The sequence below is a fragment of the Egretta garzetta genome, unplaced genomic scaffold (genome assembly GCF_000687185.1).
Source record: "Egretta garzetta isolate BGI_Z169 unplaced genomic scaffold, ASM68718v1 scaffold287, whole genome shotgun sequence".
In the NCBI taxonomy this organism is placed as follows: domain Eukaryota; kingdom Metazoa; phylum Chordata; class Aves; order Pelecaniformes; family Ardeidae; genus Egretta; species Egretta garzetta.
The window spans coordinates 2,178,188-2,185,894 of NW_009260435.1; the positions used below are offsets into that span (position 1 = coordinate 2,178,188).

The 7,707-nt window shown below is 62.7% G+C and overlaps 2 protein-coding genes across 2 annotated transcripts in view; one reads left to right on the top strand and one right to left on the bottom strand.

Moving 5' to 3' along the window:
* Window positions 1–4,635, top strand: part of CCDC33 (coiled-coil domain containing 33) — a 42,535-nt gene extending 37,900 nt beyond the window's left edge. The window contains exons 14-23 of the mRNA XM_035899501.1: window positions 1,069–1,175; window positions 1,495–1,552; window positions 2,564–2,762; window positions 2,882–2,970; window positions 3,181–3,312; window positions 3,475–3,547; window positions 3,765–3,883; window positions 4,118–4,201; window positions 4,321–4,416; window positions 4,546–4,635. Coding sequence (XP_035755394.1) covers window positions 1,069–1,175; window positions 1,495–1,552; window positions 2,564–2,762; window positions 2,882–2,970; window positions 3,181–3,312; window positions 3,475–3,547; window positions 3,765–3,883; window positions 4,118–4,201; window positions 4,321–4,416; window positions 4,546–4,635 — 1,047 coding nt within the window. The remainder of the gene's footprint in view (window positions 1–1,068; window positions 1,176–1,494; window positions 1,553–2,563; window positions 2,763–2,881; window positions 2,971–3,180; window positions 3,313–3,474; window positions 3,548–3,764; window positions 3,884–4,117; window positions 4,202–4,320; window positions 4,417–4,545) is intronic.
* Window positions 4,636–5,044: 409 nt separating this feature from the next.
* Window positions 5,045–7,707, bottom strand: part of LOC104130717 (cholesterol side-chain cleavage enzyme, mitochondrial) — a 3,929-nt gene continuing 1,266 nt past the window's right edge. The window contains exons 3-9 of the mRNA XM_009643787.1: window positions 7,426–7,625; window positions 6,827–7,030; window positions 6,161–6,321; window positions 5,917–6,083; window positions 5,692–5,770; window positions 5,285–5,476; window positions 5,045–5,167 (exon numbers count right to left, since the gene is read on the bottom strand). Coding sequence (XP_009642082.1) covers window positions 5,045–5,167; window positions 5,285–5,476; window positions 5,692–5,770; window positions 5,917–6,083; window positions 6,161–6,321; window positions 6,827–7,030; window positions 7,426–7,625 — 1,126 coding nt within the window. The remainder of the gene's footprint in view (window positions 5,168–5,284; window positions 5,477–5,691; window positions 5,771–5,916; window positions 6,084–6,160; window positions 6,322–6,826; window positions 7,031–7,425; window positions 7,626–7,707) is intronic.

The window sequence follows — 7,707 nt, forward strand, 5'->3', positions numbered from 1 at the left end:
AAGGAAGCCCTTGCAGGTAGGCACTGCCTGCCACCCCTGAAAGCTTTGGAAGCAGCTGTAGGATGCCAACGGGATGTGCAATGGTTGGAGGGATGCAATGGTTGGAGGGATGCTGAAGGGGAAGAGATGGGGGTGGCTGGAGCGAGGAGCAGCAGAGCCAGCTGCCTGCACCTCTAAGGCACCCACCAGGGTGCAGCCAGGTGGTTTTAGGTGCTGAGCTGCTGCAGGGAGGAGTTGCTAAGAGGAGGGTTGTGTTGTAGCAACAGCGTGCCAGGCTGCCAGCAGCCCCCATGCCACCTAAATCCCTCTGCCAGCAGAAAGGGCTTGGGAAAACCAGCTTTTCCTCATGTTGCAACAGCCCGGCATGTCTGTAAGTCCACCGGCCAGCGGCTCGGGTGGCAGTGTGGGGACAGGACTTTTGCCTGGGGTGGCCGAGCCACTGGGAAGTTTGTTTGGGGCAGGCAGAGCCTGGCAACCCGCCGGTGGGCAGGGCTGGCTGCTGGGAGTGGGATGCCAGTGGAGTGGGGCACCCCAGGAGCAGGGATGACGCTGTACTACAGACCCTTCTCCTCCACGGTGAGTGCCGGAGGGTGGCGGGTGGGGACGGGGAAGCCACCCTGTCACTGGTGTCACCAACATGAGCTGAGGACCCAGAGGTCCCTGTTACAGGGACAGCACCCGGTTGGGGTTGCTTTCGGTCATAGCCAAGTTTCCTCCCAAGGGCGCATGGCTCAACGGTCCAGCCATGAGGTGATGCTCAAAGCCGGGTGTTCCCGAGTGTGCCCATCCCCAGGAAAAGGTCTTCCAGCCCTGTGGCCACACTATGTTGCATCCAAGCCCCGAGGGGGGATGCTTGAAGCATCACAGCCAGCGATGCCGGAGGTTTTTTGGGGCAGGGCTGGATCCTGACCCCAAAGCAACAATGGCAAAGGTGTTTTGTTCCCAGTGAAAGCCAGGAGAGCTGCTCCTGGCTGTGGGGAAGGGGCTGAAGGAGCTTGCTGCTCCTCTCAGAGGGCTTTCCCCGGCCTGCTCCTCATCCTCACCCTCTGCTCCGATGTCTCCTGCCAGCTCCACCAAGATGATGTGTCCCTCCCGGCAGCTGCTGCTGTGGCCAGCATCCTGCCTGGAGAGCAACCGTTCCCACGCAGGATGGGAGCGCCGGTGGAGGAGCAGAGGTATGGGGGCCATACCAGTTCTGCAACCCCCTCTTGGGCTCCTTCTTCTCATCCTCCTTGGGGTGGTCTCCTCCCTTCTGCATTGTCCCCATGTTTTCCCCAGCAGCTTCTTCTGCCCCATCACTGCCAATCGTTCTGCCTCACTTCCTCCAGGCTCCCACCCTCCCTGCATCCCTATCCCCAACAGCACTTGCCTTGCCCCCCAGCACCCCAAATAGGCCCCTGTCCCCTACGGAGGGTTGCCCAGCCAAGGCTTTGCCAGTGTTTCATTCTGTCGGGGGCAGCTGGCCAAGGGTGTCCCCTAATCTCTGCTCTGAAGGTCCCAGGAGATCATCGGGGACCACCAGGAGCCGGTGAGTGCTGGGGAGGCTAGAGGAGTGGGGGGGCAATGTGGGCACCGGGGGGGGACAGCAGTGCCCCCAGGCTAGGTCCTGGCCCCCATGGGGACTGGAGCCAGGCTGTTGTTGGCTCTACACTGCCGATGAGTGAAGGTCCTGGGGAGGGGGGCAGCCCTTGAATTTATCTTGGGCATGAACCGTGTCCTGGATGAGACAGCTCTTGGGCAGATGGGGAGGAAGGAGCCTCTGACAACACCTGCCCCCCCCTTCCCCCTTTCCCCAAGGCTGGTGATGCTGCTGCATCCCCTCCCCGTGCCCTGGCCCCCCGCCAAGGCCGTTCCCAAGGCTGGCAGCGGGGTGCTGGAGGCACGTGGCTCCCCCAGGCCAAGGTCCCCACTGCTGGGATCCTCTGCACAGCCCAGCACGGCAGGGAGGGACTCCGGAGGCCAGCCTAAGAAGATGCAAGCCCTCAGGGCATTATTTCCCCCCAGCATCACCTGGCAAGACATTCCCCAGCCCCATGGGTACTAAAAAACCCTCTGGCTCACCTCCATAAACTGTTCATCCCTCCTTTATTCTTCACCACCTCCCTTCTAAAGACCTGCAAAGCCCTGTAAAGCTCAGAGCTTGAGGTTGACCCCCCAGCTCTGACACCGCTCCACCCCACATCCTTGGGCAAGTGGTTTTTCTGCCAGGGGGGATGGTAGAAAGAGATGGGGTAATGGGAGGGGAGGTCTGTGGGGTGGAGAGAGAGGTGGGCAGTTGGAGAGAAGAAGGTTTGGAGGGGGAGAAGTATGGATGGTCAGAGAAGAGAAGGATGGATGGATGGATGGATGGATGGATGGACAAGAGAAGGATGGATGGCTAGAGACAGATGGCTGGAGAAAGATGGATGGGGAAGAGAAGGGTGGATGATTGCAAGAGGAAGTGATGTACCTTAGCTCCTCCATGGTGGGTCTAACCCTCAAGACAAGTATCCTCAGCTGAGCTCTTGGTGCTGGGGAGAGCCCGGGCTGGCCATGGGGTGCCAGCAGCTCTGCTTTGGGCTAGCAGGAGGTGAGCAGCTACCGCCTGGCGCTGAAGCAGATGGCGGGGGACCTCCTCTCCCTGCGCCGGCATGTCGCCAGCCTGGAGGTGGAGAACGGGCACCTGCGGCATAGCCTGGCCTCGCAAGAGGAGCTGGGCCATGCTCTGCTCGCCGACGGGGACCTGGACATCATGACCCGGGAGGAACTGCTGGACAGGCTTGGTGCGTGATGAGGAAGGGGCCGGGGGGGTGGCAATCAGGGGACCCCTCTCCCTCGCGCAGCGGAGGAGACCACACCATCCCCTGGCCAGCTGCCGAGGATGTGACATGGGCTCTTGCAGCCACCCTCAAGCGCAAGTTGGTGGCCAGCACGGCGGAGATGAGGAGGCTGAAGGACCGTGTCCAGCAGCTGCAGAATGAGCTGATCCGGGTACGGACACCAGCAGGAGCGGGCAGGGGCTGCCTGAGGGACAGGGTGGGGGCAGCAGGGAGAGCATCACGGCACCCCCATATAGCCAAACAAGTGCCCGAGAGCCCCAGGTCTCCCACCACAAGGCTCTCCCAGCCCTACAAGCCATGTCCAAAGGCTTAAGGATTGACATGGAGGTCCCTGGGGGCTTTTCCCCTTCCTCCCCCCCAGAAAAATGACCGGGAGAAGGAACTGGTGCTGCTCCAGCGAGCCCACTGGCAGCAGCAAGCCACGCTGCGGAGGTGCCAGGAGAAGGTGGCCAAGACGAAGGGCTTGGAGGAGACGGTGCGACAGCAGGAGAAGGTGAGTTGCGGGGCACGAGGTTGGGGTGAGAAGATGGGAGCCTTTGGCCTGTTCCAGCCCTCCATGAGCACTGCCTGGTGCTGGAGGGGATGTGATGGCCACCGCAGCCTTGTGTCACCCTGGGCCCTGGTGACACGGGGACGGCTCTGCTCTCTCCTGCAGGTGATCAAGGCAATGGAGCAGGTGCTGCAGGAGAAGCTCACCGGGGTGGGCAGGAGGCCTGAGAAGCCAGCGGGTGGGTGCAAGTGGGGACAGGGACCCTCATACAGCTGCTGGGCTCTGCTGGTGGCCATCTCCTTCTGACGGTTTGCAGTGGGGGATCAGAGCTGGTCCTGAGCCCCCCAGCACCCATCCCTGGGTATGGGAGAGGCGAGGGCTTGCTCCTAGCCCCCATCTCTGCATTGGGGGGGGTGTAGGACACGTCCCAGTGGCCCCCCCGCCCCATCCCACAGGTGAAGCCCTCTCCGGGGAGGTGTATACCATGCTGCTGGCCGAGAACCGCAGCCTGCTGGAGGAGCTGGCGAGGCCCCTCCACCCCTCGCCACCCACCCGGCGGCCCCTAGCCTTGCTGGTGAGACTGGGGAGGAGGGCGCAGAGTGAGGATGGGGGGGCAGAGCCATGGCACCCCAAAAAGCAATGCTGGGGAGTGCCCAGGCATGCTGGGGGCATCACCCCAGTGGCATCTCCAGCTCCATGGGGCGATAGCCACCCCTGTGGCTTGCTCCCCATCGTGAGCAGGGGGTAGGAAGGGGGGGGCTAATCTGGCATTGCTTTTCCCCACCTATGCTCATCTCATGGCCCACAGGGTGTTTTTGGGGGTGCGGAGAAGCTGTCTTTGCTGGCCAGGCTGGAGGAGGCACAAGCCCGTGGGTGGGTGATGGAGAGGCAGGTGGGCATCGCCCTCCCACACCCCGCTCAGTGGTGGGGGGCTTGGGGTGCCAGGCTGGGCTGGGGGCACCTCTGGGCCCCCGCTTTGGCGAGAACCAGCCTGGTTTGGGTCTGTCCCAGCTGGAGGAGGCGGCCAGGAGGTGGGGACGCGAGAAGCAGGAGCTGGGCACTCGTCTGCTGGAGCGGGAGCACAGCTTCCCCCACGCTCCCACCTCGGTGAGCACCCGACGGGGACCAGGAAAAAAAATGCACGGCGCCCCCCCCCCCAGCATCCCAGATACCACCTCCCCCCCAAACCCAGAGCTGATTTACAGCTCCCTGAGACCTTTTCTTGTTCCCCACCAGAACCTGCCAGTGATCCCCCCCTTGAGAAGACCCCGGGCCCTGGCCCCCCTGCCCCAGCCCGTGCCCGGCGAGAGAGACAGAGAAACCTAATGCTGGTGAAAAGGAGCTGGTGCTTTTTCACATGATGAAATTACAGAGCAAATTTAAGGCGAAGCAAAACATTAGGGGGTGTCAGGTGGGCATGGCCGCGGGCCCCAGCCTGGTCCCTGGGGACCCTCAAGCAGTCAGAGGAGTGCAGCAACACCCACCCCCCTCACACTTCCTTGGGGGTTCCAGGGGCAGCGGCAGAGCTGGGGAAACTCCGGGTTTATCTCCCCCGTGGCGTAAGCACAGCCTTGAGCAGGCTGGAGTGAAGGCAGGGATGCACCAAGCCAAGGCTGTGGCCATGAAAGCATCCCGGCCGTCCCCCAAATCACAGCCCCGTGCTGCAGCCTGGCTGTAAGGAGCCAAAAGCGCCTGCTGTCCCGGGCCGGCTGGGCGTCACCCAGGATCGGGCTCCTCACGCCCGGGACTCGAGTGGCCGTAAGGTCAGGTAGATGGGTTTGTCTGGGATCAGGATGAGATCGAACTTTGTCCCGACTTCCACCGCTCTCATGGTTTCAATCTTGAAGTTCTCCAGGATCTGGGAAGGAGGGGAAAAGAGTGGATGGAAAACGCTGGAGGTACCAACACCCAGGTGCCACCTCCCCGGTTCCTTCCAGCACCAAGTCCCTGGTGCCCCCAGCAGCAGGATGCTCACGTGCATGAGGAAGAGCTGCATCTCCAGCTCAGCGATCCGGCGCCCCAGGCACTGGCGGGGTCCAAAACCAAAACCCAGCCCCTTGAAGTGCTTGGGGCCGGCTGCCAGCCAGCGCTGGGGGCTAAACTGCTCCGGCTTGGGGAAGACCTCGGCATCCCGGCCCATGGCGTAGAGACCGACTTGTACCAGTGTCTGCGGGGAAGGTTCAGCCCTGTGGGTCTGGGCTCCCCACAGGGCCTCGCCAGCACTCAAGGTGCGAGAAGGGGGTGCAGGGCTGGGATCCAGCCCCAGATGAGCCCCACAGCTGCTCCCCGCCCTGTCACCCCCCCATGCACCAGGTCCCACCTCCACCCAGAGCCCCGTGTGAAGCGGGTCAGGGTGAGGAGGGTCCCGGCAGCCATGCTGACCTTGGGGGGGATGCGGTAGTCCTGGAGGATGACCTCTTGTGTGGTGTACCTCTGCAGGGTCACCGCCACAGGGTGCAGCCTGGGGGGGGACAGGTCCAACGCTCCTGAGTTTTGGAAACAGCCTGGCCCACCCACGTCCCACCTCGGTGCACTACATCCCAGCAGTGCCAGAGGTTTGGGGAGGGAAGGGGCTGGAGGTGCTTTTAAGCGAGGGTTCCTCCTCACCTGAGCGTCTCCTTGATGGCAGCTTTGAGCAACCGGATGTTTTTCAGCATCTTCACCCTGTCCCCCTCCGCTTCCCGCTTGGCAGCCAGGACCTCCGCCCGCAGCTGCTCCTGGATCCCCGGGGACCGCGCCAGCTCGAACATGGCCCACTGCAGCGTCATGGAGGTCTAGAGAGGGGCAGGAGAGCGAGGCTCAACACCAGCCAGGACCTCCCCCCTGCCCGACGACCCTGCCTGCCCCTTACCGTGTCCACCCCGCCCGCCATCATCTCGGTGATGCTGGCCCTGATGTCATCCAAGGGCAGCTTGTCCTGCACAATGAGGCTGCAGAGGATGCCCATGTACTCCTTGGTGCTCTTGCGTTGCAGCCGCAGGTCCCGGTAGACATTTTGTATGCATTTGTCCGCTGAGGAGACACGGAGACACAGCATGGCCTTCCTCCCCCGGGGCCATGGTGGAGGAGGAAGGTACCAGATGTGGCACCTTAGGACATGACTGCGCCATGCTGATGGATTTTCCATCACGGTTGTCCCTGCAGCAGCCTGGGGACCGTGGTCCCTGCTGTGGGACCCAGCAGTGGGCACAGAGGGTGGGGAGTCAGGGTGCTCCAGGGGGACAACACCCTGCAGGAGGGTGCCAAAAGCTCTCTGAGGCCACAAGCCCCTCTGGGAGAGCTGCTCCCCCTAAACGCGATGCCCATCATCTGCCCTTCATCGTTCCTGGATGGTTCCCCACTGCTCCATCCCACAGGCTTCAGATGTGGAAAGCCTTCCTGGCCTTGGTGGCCCCATGCTGGGTGGTTGGACCCAGGAGAAGGTCTCCACACTGGTGAGATGGGGCTGCGCTATGAAGCCGAGTCCTCAAAGGGACTTTGGGTGACACAGGGAGGGGCGGGCAGGAGGAGCGCTCACCCTGGGTGAAGATGGCATCCCAAGCTCTGACATGGTCCTGCCACGTCTTGGCGTTGAGGTGGCGGAGGAGGGCAGGCGGCAGGTAGAGCATGGGAGAGGTGGTGTGGAACATCAGGGTCACGGCGTCGATGAAGCGCTGTGCCTCGGGGTCCACGAAGTCCTGCAGCAGCCCCAGCCGCTCCCCATACAGCACGTGGCACACGGCTGTGAGCACAGCACCCGTGAGGGACCCTGGCCGGAGGGGACCTCCTCCCCATCCCCTCCACCCTCCCATCACCAACCCCAGCCTTTCCATGGCTATGGGGACCTGGCTTGGCCTCCTTCTTGCTCTGAGCATCACAGGGCCCTGGAGGCATCCCTCGTTGGGGAGGGTTGGCTACCAGCCAATGACCGGTAGGTGATAAAACAGTGTTTTATCAACAGTGCTGTGTTGTTCTTTACTTGTCCGGAGAGAGGACATTCCTCTAGACCCTACAGCTTGGGGGGAGAATCTTGTCTGCCCACCTCTGAGGGTGAAACTGGGGGAAACGCGTCTCAGGTACCCTGCAAAGGGGTCTTTCGGGGGGGGACACGCACCAACCCATGCCCCTGACACTCACACTCCAGGGCAAAGCGGAAGAGCTCATGGGTGAAGTCGGCTGTCCAGCAGTCCCGGCCGCTACTCCCCACCTGGGCTTGTGCCCGCCGGACAAAGTCCTCGCCCACCTTGCTCAGCAGGGGGATGAAACCCTCCACCGCCTGCGGTGACAGCACCTCCTTGTTCAGCATCAGGCGGTCTGAGCGCCAGGCCTCCCCCGTCCTGCAGGACACCAAAGTGGGGGGGTCAGAAATATCCCCCCACATCCATTCCCCTCCCCCCAGAGGATGCCCCCCCCCAAGCA